The 20,156-nt window shown below is 55.3% G+C and overlaps 1 protein-coding gene across 1 annotated transcript in view; it reads right to left on the bottom strand.

The window, feature by feature from the left end:
- ADCY1 (adenylate cyclase 1) overlaps positions 1 to 19,751 on the bottom strand; it is a 143,328-nt gene extending 123,577 nt beyond the window's left edge. Inside the window, exons 1-2 of the mRNA XM_003896011.5 lie at positions 19,104 to 19,751; positions 739 to 888 (exon numbers count right to left, since the gene is read on the bottom strand). Coding sequence (XP_003896060.4) covers positions 739 to 852 — 114 coding nt within the window. The 5' untranslated portion in view covers positions 853 to 888; positions 19,104 to 19,751. The remainder of the gene's footprint in view (positions 1 to 738; positions 889 to 19,103) is intronic.
- Positions 19,752 to 20,156: the final 405 nt, after the last annotated feature.

Here is a 20,156-nt window from a genome sequence, read left to right as displayed (position 1 = left end):
AGAGTCAAGATCCTTCCAGTGGAGGCACCTGGAATGTGCCAGGCTTATCCCAGGAGCTCCCAGATGGTTCTTCCTAAGCCCACGTGCTGGGCACAGGCCCCAGGCAGCAGACAGGGAGCACAGAAGACAGGTCACAGAGGGCAGTGGGAACCTAGGCATGGCTCCCTCCAAGCCACTGCTCTTTCACTCGTGGCTGTTTCATCCTGAAAATGGGGTGATGCCAGCCACTGGAGCAACCCCAAGGGCTGTGGGTGCTGTATCATGACCACCGTGACCCTTCTACAACTCCCAGCACAAGGGCACCTCTGCCTTCCACAAGTGCTAGCGTGATCTGGGGTTGGCCACACTGAGCCAAGGGCAGGGCTGGTGGGAGCCTCAGGCCAGTGGGTCAGGGCCACCTGCACGGTCACATTCACCCGAGGCCCAGCCAGGACCTGCCTTGTCCTCCCTGGGCAGCCGACTTATTCCAGCTGTAACTGGAAGTCAGTGTGCCCAAATGCTGTCCCCAGAGCAGCCCCATCCCAGCACTATCCCATGGGCAGCAAACCCAGCCTGCCTGTCCATTTGCTAACTATAAAACCTCAGGGCATCTCCTCCACAGCCTCAAATACCAACACGTACCACTGGGAATTGTGGCCCATGTCACCACAAGGTGAACTGAGGCTCAGGAAGGTAGCTTCCTCCACCTCCCCAGCACCACAGCCAACCCCTCTAGGCTGACTGGCCCAAGCCACTGACCTGCTTCTCGTTCTCATCCTCCAGCCTCAGTCGGTCCTCAATGCAGCTCCGGGCCTGCAGGAACGCCTTCCTCTGCGAACGCTCAGTCAGAATCCGCACGAAGACCCCATACATGTTCACACCGACAAAGAGCAAGGCGTTGGCGCCGAGCTGCAGGGAGAGAAGGAGGCAACATGTGGAGCCTGACATCCCACACACATGAAGAGGGCCCAGGCCACCCGGAGAACATAGCAAGAGCTCTCCAAAAGCCACACTGCCCGCGGCCAAACCCATGGCATGGGGCCAGGGACACAGGGAGCCAGCTAGGCAGGAGCTCGTCCTCACCCTGTTTGGGTGGCCGTCAGACAGCATGTCAGGGGACAAGGAGTAACCAGGCCTAGTATCAAGGCCAAATTGTGTCCCTCAAAATGCATAAAGTCCTAACCCCCAGGACCTCGGGATGTGACTAATTGAAAACAGGGTCTTTACAGAGGCAATTAAATTAAAATGAGGCCATCAGGGTGGGCACTAATCCAATCTGCCTGGTGTCCTTATAAGAAGGGAGATGAGGACACAGACACAGGCAGCGGGAAGACTCTATGAGGGCACAGAGAGAAGACGGCTGTCTGCAGCCCAGCAGCGAGGTCTCGGGAGAGCCCAGCCCTGCTCACAGCTTGATCGTGGACTTCCAGCCTCTGGACTGCGAGATTATCCGTTTCTGTTGTTGAAGGTGCCCAGTCTGTGGTGCTTTGTTATAGCAGCTTCAGAAAACCAAGACCCTTGGAGAATACATATGTGTAGAGTGGCTGTTCCCACAACACCTGCACAAACTCCTCTGGAAAGATTCAGGAAAGGTGAGCTCACCAAAAAAAAAACAAAAAAAACAAAAAACCAGCCTGGATGTTGATTTGGGAACACAGTGAGCACCAGCAAAGATGGGGAAACGCAGTGTCCAGAGCCCGGTCTCTGCACACTCCCTCAGTCCTGTCCCCACTTCAGCTTCAACAGATGAGACACAAGGAACAGGCCAGCTTGAGAAGAAGCCAGCGCTAGCAGTGCACCCACACTCCAGGCTCAGGACCAGGCTCAGGACCAGGCTCAGACCCAAGCATCAGGCACCTGGCGCCAGCCTGACCCAGGTTTCCCCTCCACTATCACTTTCCACTCCCCACTGCCTGCCACCGGTCTCATCTGGTCTGTCTCTACATCTTGCAGACCACTGTGTCTGGACACAGGCCCCTCTGACGAGCCATGCAGGGCTATGGCATGTCCTGCCAGAGGCCCTGAAGAGGGGCTGCAGTTTGTAAGTATTGTATGAAACGGGTGTCCCTTGGTCACTTGCAAAATTGGAGAATTTCTATGTCTGATTAAGCCCAGGCATTTCTACCTGTGCCCCAGGGAGCAGAAACCTGCAGGCTCCGGCTGTCACTGTCTCACACGGATTAACCACAAACACCCCCACGTGTGAATGTGTGCTGCACACTATGAAACAGAACTAAAATCAAAAACCAACTCACCCAGTAGTGTGGGGAGCAGCTGCCGCCTAACAGGGAGCCAAGAGAGTCCAGGAGGTGGAACCATGAGACGGGAGAGATGGGTGTCACCCCGATGGGGCCAAGCTACAGGCAGCAGGACGGGAGCCCCCAGACGGATTTAGGAGGGAGACCTGGTAGCTCCTGGCCACTTATTGGATGCTGAGACTGAGGAGCAGGCAGAAGAGTTGACACTGATCAGGGGCAGGGGCCACAGGGAGGGGAGAGGACAGATTCGGAGCACCTTCAAACCCGAGGTGTATGACATAGCCTCAAAGGCACGTTCATCAGGAGGCTGGAAAACAAACCTAGGACCAATGGTCACATGTAATCTGGAAACAACATCAGAGCCACTCTCAAAGAGGGACAGGGAGGGAGGACGGGGAACACGAATCTGCAGGGCCCCAGCTGACAGCCATCCTCTGTCTGACACCTCCACAGGGGACCTGACCCTCACCTAGCACATCTCCCTACACACATCAGACACACCCCCACCTGACCCTGTGGGGCTGACGACATTAAACACCACTCACTGGCAAAGGCACAGGCAGGAAGTTGCCCCTGCTGGACAGCGCCACCTTGACCACAGCCTCTGCAAGCCAGAAATGGGATGGTTGTCGCCTGTGTGGGGTCAGAGAAGGCAGCAAGACATCCAATAGGATGGCATCTCCCAGGCCCTCAGTATCAAGAAGGTGACCTTGAAATCTCCACTATGACCCTGAAGATCTCCACGGTACCTGAACATGGCCATTTAGCTTCCCTCTCGGTGCATTTGACAGAGCTGTCATCATGGTGTGGATACCATTGAGATCTGGCTTTTTCCACAAACAAAATGCAAAGCATGTTAGGGTGTGTTCAGTGCTCAGAATCACCGAACACCATGGATGTCTGGAAAGGGTCAGGGCCGGAGCAGGGAGCTGGAGGACCCAGGGGCCAAAGGACATGTGGGGCACTGGAGCTGCCAAAGCTAAGCCAGCAAGGTCTGCAGAGGGGCCTGCACAGGAGGCCACCACCCACTTTCTTTCTTTTTTTTTTTTTTTTGAGACGGAGTTGTGCTCTGTGCCCCAGGCTGGAGTACAATGGCCGGATCTCAGCTCACTGCAAGCTCCGCCCCACGGGTTTACGCCATTCTCCTGCCTCAGCCTCCTGAGTAGCTGGGACTACAGGCACCCACCACCACGCCCTGCTAGTTTTTTGTATTTTTTTAGTAGAGACGGGGTTTCACGGTGTTAGCCAGGTTGGTCTCGATCTCCAGACCTTGTGATCCGCCCACCTCGGCCTCCCAAAGTGCTGGGATTACAGGCTTGAGCCACCGCGCCCGGCCCACCCACTTTCTAAAGGAAGTGAAAGGCAGGTGGACTCCAGCCCTTAAAGCAAAAATGATAATTAGGAACAACAAAACCTCCCTTGGAGATTTTCCACATCTTAGCTTCCTTTCTCCCCTGGTTTCCTCCTGGAGCACAATGGGCTTAGATTACAAGTGTACGACAAGGAGTCCATGGTGGTGGGGACATAGCACAGCTGGCAGGTCAGTTGTCACGATGACCGACCCTCCCCGTGTGTATCAGAGCTGTTCCATGTAGGGTAGCAGCCCATGGAGGCCGGGGGGAATGGCGGCTGGTCCCCCTCATCTCTGCTCTACATGGAGGTGTGCCTGCAAGGCCTCCCAGGGCCTGGGGAACCCTTTCTCAGAGGGAACCAGCCGCTCCTCTCTTTCCATTAGCTTGCCTCCCCATTTCTGTTAACTACAATCTGTCCTCACTAGAATGGGAACCATCACTACCTGCCCTTGGGATATCTGAAGTGCACTGTCATCAATGAAACCAACATTCGCATTGGAAGCTTCAGACCCCCGTGACCCCTGGAAAGGAAAAGCACCATCAACAACCCAGTCCTCTATGAGCTGGACACTGCCTCCCTTCAAAAAACAAACAAAAAACAACTACAACAACAACAAAAAAACCCACGGAGGAGGAGGGTGGTTGAGAAGGGATTGCTGCAGAAAGGACACTTCAGTAGGGCTGGGTGTCATCTGCCAAGTGCTCCACACCCGCCATGAGCACAGGGCTCACCCGCCGAGACACCCATGCCCCCGCATTTTCCCAGATGAGCATCCTCAACCACCAAATGTATCCACTGTGTTGGAACTGAGAGTTCCAAACCTGTCCCCAAGGTCTGGAACTCTCGATTCTCTCCATGAAGCTCTCTGAACTCACCGTTAGAGGGGCATTTAGGTCCAAAAGATGCATGTCCCGCCCAGGGCAAGGCAATCGTGATATGGCTTAGCACATGTCACAATGACAAGAAAGGCAGGCTCGGGTCACCACGAGCTACTCAGAGGTGGGGGCTCCAGGGGCTGCAGGGGGAAAGGCGGCCTCCCCACCACAGCCCGCTGGTCACTCCTAGGGCAGAGGATGCAACCCCAGCCCAGCCCAGGCCATCTGTACACCATCACCACGTTCCCTGACCACATGGTGCCCCAGAGTCACATGCTGCCCACACCAGCCAGGCCCTGGGTGGTACCGGCCTGCTGGTCTCCCAGTATGGACACCCTTTTAGGCCCTCACCCCAGCAAGGGCTGTGCTGGGCTGCGAGTGAGGACAGGAATCCAGGTATCCTCACCAGGGTCACACCCTGCCCTACCCCTGCCTGCTGCCCACACCACCTCTGTGCGTCAGTCTCTCCATCCAACAGATGGGCAGATTGGTGGCAACTGTTGTACCTACCAAATGAAGTTATCAAGGAGACCTAAGGAGAAACCCAACAAAGGACACTGCGTGGGACACAGGTTAGACTCTGAGGTATCAGGGTGAGCCTGGAGCACCACGCAGTGCCAGAAAGTAAGGAAAGCATTACACACACAAACACACACACACACACGAAATGATGGGGGTGTGTCAAAGGACACAGCAGCCAACTGAAAGAGCCCCCAATGGCCAAAGAGCCAGCACCTGGAAACACCCTGAAGAAACCTTCATGGGCCAGATTAACTCAGCCAGACAGCCCGGAAGAGAAGGGCTTCCCAGGGAGTCAGCTGGACTGAGCACCAGCATGCACGGAAAAGGCAACCAGGAGGAACAGGACCTGTCTGCAGGCCCTGGGGCATCTCTACTTGACTGTGCACCACCTGAAAACATCACCAGGGCCGGCTCCTCGCTATAGGAGGCAGGTTAGACTCTGAGGCACCAGAATGAACTCATGTTTGGCTTAATTCACAGGAGGGTACCTATGCAAATGTTTATAGAAATGTGTGTGCAGGCCGGGCACGGTGGCTCACACCTGTAATCCCAGCACTTTGGGAGGCTGAGGCAGGCAGACCACAAGGTCAGGAGATCGAAACCATCCTGGCTAACACGGTGAAACCCCATCTCTACTAAAAATACAAAAAATTAGCCGGGTCTGGTGGCGGGCGCCTGTAGTCCCAGCTACCCAGGAGGTTGAGGCAGGAGAATGGTGTGAACCCAGCAGGTGGAGCTGGCAGTGAGCCGAGACTGCACCACTGCACTCCAGCCTGGGCAACAGAGCGAGACTCCGTCTCAAAGAAAAAAAAAAGAAATGTGTGTGCACATATACATTCTAGCCCTACCTAATGAGAGAAAACTAGAAGCAATGGCTCCCCAGGAGCAATGAGGACACCAGGAGACCAGGTAATGGTCTTTAATAAAATTCTCCAATAAAAGGAACTGGGCTCCCTGGAGAAATGACTGATTCTTGGGCTCAGGCAGAGAAAATATTTGCTAATCAAGCAGATGGGCCTGGAGCACCTTGCAGGGCCAGAAAGTAAAGCAAGTGTCACAAACACACACACAAATGAAGGGAAGGGGGAGTGTCAAAGGACACAGGAGCCAACTGAAAGAGCTCCCAATGGTCAAAGTTGGAACAATTTGAGCAACACAAAGCAGTATTGAATTGTAACCCAAAGTATAAAATAAACATCAGTACTGATATAAATCAATGATTAAATAAAAAGTAAATGAAGGACAACAGATGAATAGGCAAAAATTTGGAGCATTCCAAATCATTTATAGCTACTCCGCCCTCAAGAACGTAAATTCCCCACTCCTTCAGTATGGGCTCGGCACAGTAACTTCCTCCGGAAAAGCACAAAATGGAAAAGGAAGAGAAAAGAGAAAACCTCTACGGAGGAGAAATCTGCCAATACCACCTTAGCCAGCTAGTAACTGCCAGCTCTGGCCATGATGAGTCCTGTTGACAGATGTGCCCTGACACAATGCAGTGAGGGTGTGTCCTCCCAGGCCTCCTGCTGAAAACCAATACCCCAGTCTAACCAAGAGAAAATCATCAGACACTGGAAGGTCACTGGACTAGCATCCATCATGGTCACTGGGCTGACACCACTCGTGGTCACTAGACTAGCACCCTGGAGGAGCCCTGCGCCCCTCCCCCAACCCAAGATGTCCCACAGTCCTTGGAGAAAGTATCCCAATCTGACATCATCATCCCACACCCCCAGGTACCTGTCCTTCCTCTCCTCCAGAGACAGGTGCCACTGCCCAAGCCAAACCCACAAGTCCCCTGATCTTCTCTCTCTGTCCTTTTCAAGCCTTCATTGGGTCCTGCCCCTGACACCCCTATGCCACCAACTTCTCTCTAATCCCATTGCCTGACACAACCCACAATCAGGCCATAGTCAAAGTCCCCGTGAGATACTCCCATCATCTCAGATACTGGATGGAGCGCCACCTCCTTGGCACGCTAGAGAGCCACTGAGCCCTGTACTCACCTCTGACCTGTCTGCCATGCCACGCACATACATGGGAGCACATGCCCCGGCCATGCCACAGCTCTGGGCAGAGCATGCTCTCAGACCTACAACCCTCACTGCACCCTTGGCCAAGAGGGTTTTCCCTCCTTTCACAGAGCAGCCTCCTGATCCCTGGACTGGTCTGGGTGGTCCCTTCTCACCCCAAGATCACTCCTATTGGGTATGAAAACCTCTCCATTGAATTTGCTCCCATTTTCAATGTGCCATCACCTGGGCTGCCCCAGCACAGTCCTTCAGCCTGGGTGGCATTCAGACAATCCATGGGGACAGGAGAACCAGTGCAGGACAGTCCTCCAAACCAGCCTCTCCTGAGCAGAGCGTGAGTGTAAGCACAGTCTGGGGGCCTACTGGAGGGAGTGCTTTCTCACATGAACTAACAGCACTCGGGCCACAGGCCAGCAAAGGAGCTGACTCCACACAACTGCTCCCTGCACAGCACTAGGCATGTTCTCATTGGTAAATTCCCAGACTGCGATCAGCCTGCCATCTCCCAGGTGTCTGGATGGTGGGGTGGTCCCTCTGCCCTCCTCCCTGACTGAGCCCCCAGTGGACACCACCCAGTCCCTCCACGGTGCTCACCAGCGGCTCAGTGCTAGTGTGATGCCATTCTCTTTAAACCATGGCTGCTTCTTCAGTGTCTCACACAAGCGGGTTTTTAAATTAACGTAATTGCTTGTTAGCTTCTGGTGTTTGAATTAATAAAAGCGTTTTAGAATTAGCATCCGTTGAAACAGGGCCGGCAGAATGCTGATAATTGTTGAAGCCAGTGATGGGTACTCAAGAAATCACTGTGCTGGTCTCTCTACTTTTGTGTATATTTGAATTTTCCATAATAAAAATAAAACAACACAATTTTTTTTTTTTAAAGAATTTGACAGGCTCGCTCTGAGCTCCCATCATCAGGTTTCTAACGCGTGAAACTATGTTCACCAGACCTAGGAAAGGATTCTCACGGGGACCTGGAAAAGCAGCCATCTTCGGTGCTTCCTCTGTAACCACTGGCACCTCAATTCCAAGGGGGCGTTAGGGCCGCATGCAGCCTGTTCCTCCATGGTGCCCCTCTCCAAGCCAGCCCAGTCTCCCCTCCCGGGTCATACACACTCGCGAGGTCAGCTTAGGAGGGAGAAAAGATTGGTAGAATCCGACATGAGGACACTAGCAGGAAAGTGAGGAACACAAGGCAGGGAAGTCAGGAAGACAGATGCAAGCCCCCAGGCGGCAGAGCACCCTGGGGACAGCTCCCATCAAAGACAGTCCGCTCCCCACATGTCTCAATACATTCCTGCCCAGAAGATCAATGAATGACACAGTGACCATCTGAGCCTCCCAGAGAGGGTGACACCAGAACCTCAGAACAGCGCCACTTCCAGCTTGTCCACTCCCACCCACAGCACCTGTGACACCAGCCACAAGGAGCCACACCATCAGCTGAGCTCTCAGGCACTGCCCATTTCTCACCCTTGAACAAACTGAAGACAAGGCGCTTGGCCTAAAAGATGTGCCCACCTGGGCCGGGCATGGTGGCTCATGCCTGTAATCCCAGCACTTTGGGAGGCCAAGGTGGGCGGATCACCTGAGGTCAGGAGTTCAAGACCAGCCTGACCAACATGGAGAAACCCCATCTCTACTAAAAATACAAAATTAGCCAGGCATGGTGGCACATGCCTGTAATCCCAGCTACTCAGGAGGTTAGGCTAAGGCAGGAGAATTGCTGGAACCCAGGGGGCAGAGGTTGCAGTGAGACGAGATCATGCCATTGCATTGCAGCCTGGGTAACAAGAGCAAAACTTCATCTTAAAAACAAACAAACAAAAAAAAGATGTACCCACCCAGCAGGACCCTGCCAGTGACAAGATCCCACCTAGCACCAGGACATGATCAGTGCTCATAAAACATTTCTGATGTCTGCAGGTACAGATTTTTAAAAATTAACTCTCAGAGGTATTTCAAAATCCTCAGGCTAAGCCAATGTTTCCTAAAATGTGTTCCTTCAGTTAATTACTGACACTGCAGGGTAGGTAGGATCTGAGAAAACAGCTGTCACAGAAAACAAGTTCAATGAACAAGTATTTAAGATCCCTTTTTGAGGCCACGGTTGTTTCAGAAAGGCAAAGCGTTCTCTTAAGAAGAGGCTATTCCTCTTACAGGGGAATGAAGGTAAAGGCACTCATGACTTCCAGGAGCATCACCACTGAACGTGGCTCCAGCACCGGCTCACTGCACTGGCCAGCACATGGTGCATACAGAGGTGACCAACCAGAATGCTCACTGACACATGCTCCCTGGGGAACAGAATGTTCCAGAGCAGGCTGCCCTGACTCCCAGTGCATGCCTGCAACTGCCTGGCATCTCCTGAACTTTCCACCATCCTCCTAAGCAGACTCGCCCTCATCAGCTACATGCTTATTACAATAATGCTGCTTCCAGAGACTAGACAGTAGAGCTGAGAAAACCCACAGGTGCCCCTACAGGCTGGGAGAGAAGCCCTCCTTGAGTGTAACCAGGTGATGCTTCACATGGAAAGACCGGATGCTGGCCACAGGCTGGGACCCCTAGACCTGACTCCAGACTGTGTGGTAGGTGGGGCGCATGGGGGGTAAAGAATGCAGTATTAAACAGGTTTAGCGAGAAAGCACTGAGCCCAGTTGCCAGGGAAGGGCACTAGAAGGACCATGTCCAGGGACAAGAGGTCAAGTGAGTCCTTAGGGCTAGTGGGCAAGAGACAGCCAGAGGACCACAGGTAGAGATATACAGCAGGGGGCAGCGGGGGACTCTGTCCCAGGCACAGCCCTGCTGTGAAGTGGCCATCCTCTTTGTCCACAGTGGGCGTCTGACATCCCCACACTCGGACATGTGATACCTTGGGCCCCGTGCCACCTGCTGTGTAAACAATGCCCCATCCATCAGAAGCATCAGTGCTCCTGGGAAGTGAGGGTCACCAGAGCCAGGGTGTGCCACATGCAGCAGGACTGCAATCAGGTGAACCAGGTCAGTAAGAAAAGGGCACTCAGGGCCTGGTATGGTGGCTCACACCTGTAATCCCAGCACTCTGGGAGGCCAAGGTGAGGGATCGCCTGAGCACAGGAATTCAAGACCAGCCTGGGAAACATAGTGACACTCCATATCTACAAAAAATAAAATTAGCCAGGCATGATGGTGCACTCCTATAGCTCTACCTACTCTGGAAGCTGACGCAGGATGAACACTTGAGCACAGGAGTTCAAGGCTGCAGTAAACCATGATAATGCCACCGCGCTCCAGCCTCAGCTACAGAGAGAGACCTTGTCTCAAAAAAATAAATAAATAAATAAATAAAAGCAGGGCGTGGTGGCTCATGCCTGTAATCTCAACACTTTGGGAGGCCGAGGCAGGTGGTTCACCTGAGGTCAGTTCGAGACCAGCCTGGCCAACATGGAGAAACCCCATCTCTACTAAAAATACAAAATTAGCAGGGCATGGTAGTGCATGCCTGTAATCCCAGCTACTCAGGAGGATGAGGCAGAAGAATTGCTTGAACCTGGGACTCGGAGGTTGCAATGAGCCGAGACCGTGCCATTGCACTCCAGCCTGGGCAACAAGAGCAAAACTCCATCTCAAAAAAAAAAAAGAAGGGGGAAAATAAAAGAACACTCAGATGGCCAAGCACCGGGGAACCAGGCCAGTCAAGCACAATGCATCTGCATTTTCTCAGGCTGAGCCACTTCCCGAAGGCTGAAGAGTCTACTTCAGAGAAGAGTCTACTTCGGAGAAGGAAACAAGGAAACACTGTACTCTGATAAAAGAGCTGCTCTGTATTTTTAGAATCAAAACAAAAAGTTGTACTCAGATTCAGAATGTGCACCAGCATGGACTTTCTCCTCTATGGGGCTCGGAGGCTGTAGTGTAGGGCTCCCAGCATTTCTGGGGACCCCATCACACTGCTGGCAGCATCCTGTCCACCTGCTCCCAGGTTCCTCTGAATGTTGCCAATGCTATTGCACTTGTATGCACACACAAGCATACATGCATGAAAACACACGCACATGTAAGAACATATGCATGCACACATGCACATGGGCATGCCCTGACACACAAACATACACATCCACACATGATATGTACACGCAGTCACACGTATCCACATGCACATGTGTGCACACAGGCACATGCCCACACAGAAGCCCCACCCAGAGAGCTGTGTTCAGGCTCTACGAAGTCACACCCAAGCTCTGGGAAGCAGACAGCTCTTCTCAGCTCCAGGCTTTCTTCCCAACCCAAACTGAAGGCAGAGCGAACACTAAAGCCTGGAGATCAAAGCAGTTCCTGCCATCCCTTTAATCCAGGGAGATGGGATTGTTCCAGGGTCTGCGCTGCCTTCAGCACAAAGCCAGAGATGGGCCGCGGCGGTGGGCTCCTATTCTTCTTGCCCTGCCCCCAGGGATTCTCCCACACCTCCTACATCCTTTCTGGGGCTAGCATCTCTGCACAGCAGAAGGAAACACACATGGGGTAGGAGGACAGATGGGACCCCCTTAGCAAAATAATGCAGAAGACACCCCATGCTCCACTGAGAAAAGAGCCCAGGTCAGCCTGAAGAGGGCACAAGGAGCCGAAGGGTTAAAGGAGACAGAGGAGAAACACTGGGAGGGAGAACAGGAAGACTGGGTGGTAGAGGCAGGCCTCCCACCCCGCCCCCCAGCCCCAGGTGCCTGCCCTGGCCTGCACTGGAGAGGGGCACAGCCAAGTGGCAGGTAGCCCCACTCCCTTCCCTAAGGAAGGCTTTAGAGTCCTAGCCTGTCCCTGCCTCCAGAGCTCCCAAGTCCCATGTAGACACGCCTGCCCTCCCACCAGCCCTCACTACACCTCCGTGATGCAGGTAAGGCTGGCAGCCTGGCTTCCCTTCACAGGCCAGATTCTGGGATTGCCAAGGTCACTGAGCTGGAGGTGCGGGAACTGGGCTTCAACCCAGGTCTCTGTGGTGGTGCCGCTGAGACACAGGGCACAGGTTGCCCTCCCTCACAGACCAGGATGGCACATCTACTCATAAGACCCACATACTAGTAACAGTGAAGTGAGCGTAGGTGAGCGTGAGCGTATGAGTGTGCATTAGTTTACGAGTGTGCATGTCAGTGCACTTACTGTATCAGTGTGCAAATGCGCATTGCTTTGTGTGTGAACCTATGTAAGTGGCTGAGCATGCATGTATTTGTGAGTGCACTGTGGGAGTGTGTGAGCTAGTGTGTAGGTATAAAATGAGTGTGAGGGTGCATGTGAATATGTAAGTGCATGCATACAAGTGGGCATGGATGTGTGAGTATGCACTAGTTTATAAGTGTGAGTTTCTGTGTGATTATGTGCATGCATGTTTGGGGGGAGAATAAGCGTGAGTGTAGGAATCTGGGAGGGTTTTTGTGTGGGTACGTGCATGTATGGGTGTGTGTGTGTTTATGTGTGTGTATGAGCATGTGTTTATGCATGACCATGTGTGTTTGCATATGTTCATGCAAAGAAGAGGGATGGATATAACTCATATGCTTACATGGAGAGCAGGAAAGGTCTGTTCCCATTACCTTGCTCAGCCCCTCAGAGTAAAGAGAGGACCTGTGGTCGTGTGAACTCCCCAAGGAGGTTATGTGGACATGGCTACGTGGCCAGGCTGCTTCTCCCGACCAAACCCTTGCCCAAACCCCTGCCCCTGCCACTTCAGCCCCCATGCTGCTTGGGGTTCAAAACCCAGCTGAAAAGGGGTCAGCCTGGCATCATGGCCACAGGGATGCCCGTCTCCACTGTGGCCACCTCTGACTGGGGCTGTTCCACAGGGTGCTCCCACTAGTACAGTTTGGCAGAGAACACTTGGGCTGAACACACTATGCCAGCCACCTGCATTTTGGGGGTCTCTCCGAACATTTGAGCAAGACCAGCGCCTCACTGCAACTATTCAGTTTTACTAAGTCAGAGACTAACTAGTAGGTCATCAGCTACATACAGCTATGTATGTAAGTGACAGTAAGGGGTAGGTCCCACTTCAATGGGCCCAGAACAGTGTGGGGAGGACAGGGAACGCCTCCCAGGCATAATCCATTCATATTAACTGGAGGATGTATCTGTTCTACAAAACCACAGGAGGGAGCTACTGCTCCCTTTGGTGAGGGAGAAACTGAGGCATGGGGATCATCCCAAGCCCAAAGTCACACAGATACACTAGAGCCCCTGAAATGACAGGAGAGTCACCCACCTCATATGCCCACCCTCTTCCGTCTGAGTCAGGAAATGGTCCAAGGACATTTCTGGGCATCTGCAGGAACCTGTGAACCTAAGGAGTTGATCCCTGGCCCTCTCAACCTCAGAGATGTGACAGGAGAGGGACATCGACCTAAAACCACCATGAACCCCAAAAGGGCAGGCAAACAACTCTAAAAGCCAGTGGTGACAGTGGCAAGCGGACACCACCGACCGGAGCCTGCTGAGTGGTCCCCTCGGGTCCTCACACAGCCCCCAGCCCACTCCAACCTCCTTGTGGCCACACTCAGCACTGCTCTTGGGAGAAAGGGCAGGTCCACAGTGTGGTTTTGCCCCACTTGGGCCTTTGTGGGACTCATCCCACTACTCTCGCTCGCTCACAGCCCTGTGCTTGGTCCAGTGATCCTGGCTGAGCGCCTAGTCCACAGGGAAGCCACCTCAAGCAGTTAGGCCTGGTCTGTCCCCTGTGTACACCTTCAAAGGTCACCTGAATATTCCCCCCTGCAGGATTACAGTCCGAGTTATTGACCAGGGTCTCGCCAGTAGACTGCAGCTTCTCAGAGGAAGGGAGGTCTTATTCCCCCGGTAAACCAGCCCCCAGCTCAAGCCTGGCACCTAAACACTGTGGGGTCATGGGAACCATCGAAGAGAGACAGGGAGGCCCCAGCAGCTGCAGACTCCACCCACTGTGTCTGCTCCCAGCTCTTCTCAGGTCCGTGAAGGAGCTGCCCCCTTGCCCCTCAGTCCATCAGTGCGACCAGACTCAGCACGGGTCTAGGGCTCCTTCCACAGTGCAGCCCCTGCTGGGCACATTGTGGAGGGGCAGAGAAAAGCCCCTGGGCCCTCCAGCCCACCTCAGAGGTGGAGTGAATGGGAGCCCCTGGCCCGATGTCCAGGACCACTCTCCCTCTCTTTTGTCCAGACCCATTTCCTGCTCACCCTCATCCCAGCTGCCCTGACAGGGGCAATTCTGGAAGCTTTTTAAATTAAAGTTAACAGCCCTTGAGGGAGGATAAGCCAGGGGGTGAAGGGAAATGGACCAGGGGAACCACCCACCCCTACAAGAAAAAAGGGGGGAGCAGGTTCCAGGGGCATGGATATCCCCTGCTGTTGCTCCCTAACCACTAAACACAGGTCTGGGGGCAATGTGGAGCTGGAGGGAGCAGCAAAGCTGAGACAGGACTGAAACCAGAGTCGCGAGCACAGGAACGTGGGGGCCATGCCCAGGACAGCAGCAAAACTGACCTCAGGGAGAGTGTCCAGGCAAGGACAAGGAGACTACCTTCAGGTCACCAGGCTGCCACACAGCAGGGGGCAGGGAAGCCCACTCCCTGCCTTCACACAGCCTGACCCCTGTGCCAGGAGGAGCAACCCACCTGTTACCCTCCCTGACCCAGCTCTAACCCTAGCCCTGTCGCTGTAGGCAGTGGCTCCACCAAGGCAGATTGGATGCGCAGCAGATGGGTACTCCATGGTGACAGGACCAGGCTGCGGGCCACAAAGATAAGGGGGCGGGTGGGAGGGGAAGTGGAGAAGGGGTCTGTGGGGGAGTAGGGGCCAGCCACAGGAGGTGGGGCCCAGCCAGGGGAGGGACCAGCAGCGGGAGGGGCTGGTGGGGGAGGAGGATCCCAGCTGCAGAGGAAGGCCCAGCCAGAGGAGGGGCCCGCAGGGGAGGTAGGGCCAGCAGAGGGAGAGGCTGGGGAAAGGGAGGCAGGGCATGGGTAAACTGGGAGGAGACAGTGTGTTGGGCAGTGGGCACAGGAAGCGCAAAGGCTTATGGGGCACAGCCTGAGGGCTGGCAGATTGGTGTCACCAGCGCACACCTATGCCGCGAGCTTTGCTATAAACAACCAGGTCATCCAGGGCCCTTGTGCTCTACGATTCTGCATGCTGTGGTTAGGTTGTTTCACCTCCAAGCAACCAAGCCATGGTTCTGAACCAGAGCTCAGACATAACTGGAGCTGCACAGGGAAATTTCAGCTGACTCCCATTTCTCCATGATAATCATGATTTCTGTTATCCTGCCTACAGCCAAGAACTCGGCAGAAACTGAAATGTATTTCATTTACATTGATAAGCAACCAAACTGAAAGCATATAATTTGCACACTGCAACGGATCCCTACTTCAGAAAAAAATTAAGTAAAAATACAACATCCTGATTCACACTGGTCAAAAAGCGGATATTTCGAGGCTATGCAGAGTAAAGTAGCAACGAGAGGAAGCTCAGAGCTGGCAGAGACCAGGTCTTCCCCTTGCACACATGTGCTGCACCCTGGTTCTCCCCAGGCAATGCAGGGTGCAGGGTGGGAGGGGGACCCCTGTGGGAAGGACTGGGGCCCTGCCCAGGCCCCCCTTTCCCAAGATTCCAAGCTACTCCCTCTGAGGCTCTCCAAGTCTGTGAATGGCATCACAAGGGGCCAAGCCCAGACATCCAGTGTCTCCCTTTCTCCGCCTTCCTCATCCCCCATGTTCCTTGGCACTCACCCCTACCCCACCCCCATGATCTACAGCCCACCCTGGCAAGCCTTGCCCACTACTGACTGTGAGCAGCCATGGATGTCTTGAACAGGATGCTTTCAGTTCTGACAGGTGCTCAGCTAAATAAAAATGAATTGTATCTCATATAGGTACAATCAGTGACCCAAAAGCAAGGGGCTGGGAAAGGAAAGAAACTCAGTTCTGTCCATTTAGATTTATGGGTACCTCCTCAGTGCTGGCCCAGGTAGGAACAAGGCTGTTCCCCTAAAGACCTCTCTGCTCAGGGACATCAGCATGAAGCACTCCGCCGGGGGAGGAGCTAAGCCCTAGCTACTCAATTCCACCTGGGCTAACAGTCATGCACGCTAGCTTTCAGAGTTCTCTCCTCTGCCTCCCAGAGTCCTGGGGCAGCTTGGGCTTTACAGGAGAGGAACCAGATGCCCCAAAGCACCCAGGCTGCATTCCCAGAGCCCTGTGCACCCGAAGTGGAACATGAATGCTCTAGGGAACCCTGAGAGTCTTGCTTCAGAGGGGCAAAGGCTCTGGAAAGAGAACACAAGAACTTTCTCCATAGCTCAGAGCAGGGACTTGAACCCAGGCCTCAGAAAGCAGAGGCCTTTTCCAGGCCTCCTTGGGGTTATCCTTGACAAGAAGGCGTTTGGGTCTCAGAGAAAGGGGTGGGATTCAAGGGAGGGAGCTCCTTTGCCCCACGGAGTTAACCTGACTCTGGAGCCCACTGGGCTGACTAGTCACTGGGCTCAGCACCAGGAGATCACCGTGGAGATCTCATACTCTGAAGCAGCATCCTGCTAGGTAGGCAGTGAGGGAAATCCCCTGCAAAGATTCCTTCGTTCATTCACTCCATCTTTCATCCTCTTTGGGGCATCCACTCCATGCCCAGCATGGCTACCACCTGCCCAAAACTCAGTACGGAGGACAAGGTGCTGTCAACGAGTGACTGCACTGCACAGTGGCACAGGTCCGAATAGGAGGTGGATGGTAAAGCAGTGAAGAGCAGCAGAAACATCAATGCTGTGTAAATGTGTGTGCCGTCTTCTTCACCATCTCAAGCACCAAATTGCAGAGCTCATAAAGGACAGATTTCACAGGCTCCTGGAATTCTCTAATTGGAAAACGGAATCCCTGGGGAATCATCTGCCCCATTCCCCACACTGTAAGTTTCCCTGCACTGATCCCCATGTGTTTGTCAATATCACTACCACCTGTATAGACACGTGGACTTGAATAGAACATTCTAAACAGGCCAATATGTGCTTTTCCAATATGAAGTGCTTGTCTTCACTACAACCCTGCAGGGGGGCCATTCTGCCCTTTACACAGGTGAGAAACCTGAGGCTCAGTGAGGGAAGGCTTTGGATTGCCCAGGGAGTCACAGCTAGCAGGAATACCCAGATGTCTGCTCCCTAAGAATCCTTGCTCCCAGGATGGGCTTCCTTCCCCACTACAGTGACAGTCACAGGGACTCATCTTATCCCAGGGGGAGGGGCAGAGCTCTCTGTGTCCAGAAACTCCTTTACAGACTCTCTCCCCTCCCTCTCTTTTTTAATCTTTAATTCTCTAAAAGAAATGACTAGAGGCTATACAGGAATGTCTCTATTTTAAAAGAGAAAGACAATAATGCAGCCTTTTATTACACCAGCTGACTCCCTGGTGTAATAACACAGAGAGAATGCAGTGTGGCTGGGAAGGGACCAAGCTCAGTCCCTCCCTATTCCCGAGCTGCCCCAGCATCTGGTCAGATTGGGGAGTCTTGTGCTTCCAGGTATGGCTGCCGGGGCCAGCACGAGGTCCAGGCTAAACACAAACAGACGGGGGGGTGGGGGCGGTAGGAGATACAGGAATGCCCCCTGAGAATGGTCAGGCAAGGCCCACATGCTGCCCATAGGAGGCTGTGGAAGAGGCTGTGGAAGAACCCCAGCCTCCTTCCCCCCCAGGACATGCAGTCCTCTGGCTCCTTTCCCCTTTCCTCAGCCTTTAGCCATCCTTTTGTGCCTCTGCCCTTCACCTCTACCTCTCTTCCTCTCTTCCTCCGATGCCCTCTTTGACAATTCTCCATGTACTCCTGTCTTCTTCCCTCCCGTCCCTTCCCATGGGTTGAGCACATGCTGGTCTCTCTCTGACCCTAACACACAAGTCCAGTGATGTGTCTATCCCTGTGCCAGGTTGAGCATCTCATGGCTCCTCTGTGTGCTGCTCCTGGCATCACCATCTAAGGACACCTCCTTAGATCTTTGGGTGCTGGTCCCCTGGGGCCAGGCTATGGGACTCCTCACCACTGCCCCCCAGTTATTCTTCCCTAATCTCCCTGGATTCAGCTTCCCTTCCAACCCCTTACCTCTCCCCAATTTGCTCCCACCACTGCTTCCTTTCCTGAAATGGGCTCCCCCACCCCATTTGAATTCATACCATCCCCCTGCTAAACTGCAGCTACAGGCAGAAACAAAACCCTCCTCAGGGTCTTCCAAATCTCCCCATCCCCCACTCCCCACCCCCATCCCCGCGGCCCGTTAGAGATGGGCACAAGTGGAAGCTCTAAAAGCCCCGCCGTGGGGCAAAGACCTCTGGTCCACGTCCACCTCCCGGCAGTTGAAGAGCAGGCTCCTCCAGGGCCCAGGAAGAGCCCGCGGGAGGCAGACAGCGTCTTCGTCCTTGCAACCATCTCGCACACCCGACTGGGAAGACAGTGACAAAGTTCGGGCGCAGAGAAGGCAGGGTCAGGGCAACCGCCGAGTGGCAGCGGCAGGGACTAGACTGTGTTTGACCTTGGCAAACCCCACTCTTTCTGGGCCGGAGGCATGTCCACAATATGGTTGCCAGCAAGGCTGGTAGAGGCGAAGTCCTTTCCCACCACCCATATATACTCCCCTCGGGTCTGCAGGGCGGGGAGGCGAGCCCCGCACGCGCTCTAGGTGCGCAGGAGAAGAGCCCCGCGCTGCGCGCAGAGCCGGCCTCGGGAGCCCGCCCTGGGGGTCTCCTCCCCTCGCCCACTTTCAGTCCCTCTGTGGGGATGGGTGCGGCAAAAGACCGGCGGACTCCTCTGGCCGCCGTCTGGCCACTCATCAGCTCCCTGACCTTGGCCAAACCTTTCTCTCTCCACACCTGTGTCCCCTCTCCACACTTCACGCCAGGGGCGCTTTGTGGATTTTAACTCTGAAGAGAGCCCTGGCCAGAGGATGCCAGCCCCGACTGCGTCCCCAACTCACTGGAGTGACCTTGAACACACCCCCAGTCGGAGCCTCAGTGTCCCCACCCGCCGCATGGGAAAAAGCGCGCCCGACTCCGGGCGATCCCAGCATCGTCCCAGCAAGTGTGTCCGAGACCAGATGAGGGGTGCGCGGCTGTACTTACCGTCCTCCAGAGACGTGGGCGCTTGGCGGGGACCAAGGTGGCTGTGACCAGCAAGTGCGACGCAGCCACCACGAGCCCAAAGCCGATGGCCAGCAGGCTGCGCACGGGCAGCAAGGCATAGGACACGAAGGTGACCAAAAGGAGCTGCCAAACCCCTTGTTCGGCAGCCGCTGACCCCCCAGCGGCCCCGGCGGAACCCCGGGCGGGGCCGCCCAGCGCGAAAGGACAGCAGAGCAGCGCGAAGGTGAGGCTGAAGAGCAGCGCCAGCTGGCCGACCTGCTGCAGCTGGGGCACCTGCAGGGACCGGACGTTGGTTACCACGAGCAGCGCCAGGAAAAGGACGCAGTGCACCGGATGCGAGCCCTTGGCCAGGCCGGGCGCGGGCCCCGGCGCGTCCAGCAGCTCAGCCAGCGCCAGCGCGCCCGCCAGCAGGCTGAGAACGGCCAGCGCCTTCAGCGTGGCCGCCTGCTCAACCACAGCTGGCCCAGCCGCGGGTAGCGCCTCCAGCTCTGGGCAAGCGAACTCCTCGTCGCACGCCAGGCCCGCGCCGGCGGCGGCCCGGCCGCCCGCTCAGCGCCCGGAGCTCGCCCGCGCCGCCTCCGCCGCCGCCTCCGCCGCGCAGCTTCCATCCAGCGCCAGCCACAGCGGCCACCGCGGCCACTGGCGCGCCCTCGCCGGCCCGGGGCGCCAGGGCGCGCAGGCGGCGCGGCGCCAGGGCGGGCGGGCGGCAGACGGCGAGAGCGCCGGGGAACGCGGGGCGGGCAGGTTAGGCGCCGGCTGCCCCGCGCGCGCGCCCGGAGCGCGTCCCCTCCCGCCCGCCGCGCCTGCGCACTGGAGCCCGCCCGCGCCCCGACCGTGGTCCTCGGCGGCGACCGCGCTGCGACAGCCAAGCCCCGGGAGCCGCGAACCTGGGCGCGCACAGCCCACGCCCAACTCCTGGTCCTGCGTTCCCGCCCGCCGGAGGAGCCGCGTGACCTCAAGTACCTGCCTTGTACCTTCCAAGCCTCAGTTTCCCCACCGTGCACAGTGGAACCCACCCTCTTGGCGTCACCT

The sequence above is a fragment of the Papio anubis genome, chromosome 4 (assembly GCF_008728515.1).
Source record: "Papio anubis isolate 15944 chromosome 4, Panubis1.0, whole genome shotgun sequence".
Lineage (NCBI taxonomy): Eukaryota > Metazoa > Chordata > Mammalia > Primates > Cercopithecidae > Papio > Papio anubis.
This window is presented reverse-complemented; position numbering and strand designations above follow the sequence as displayed.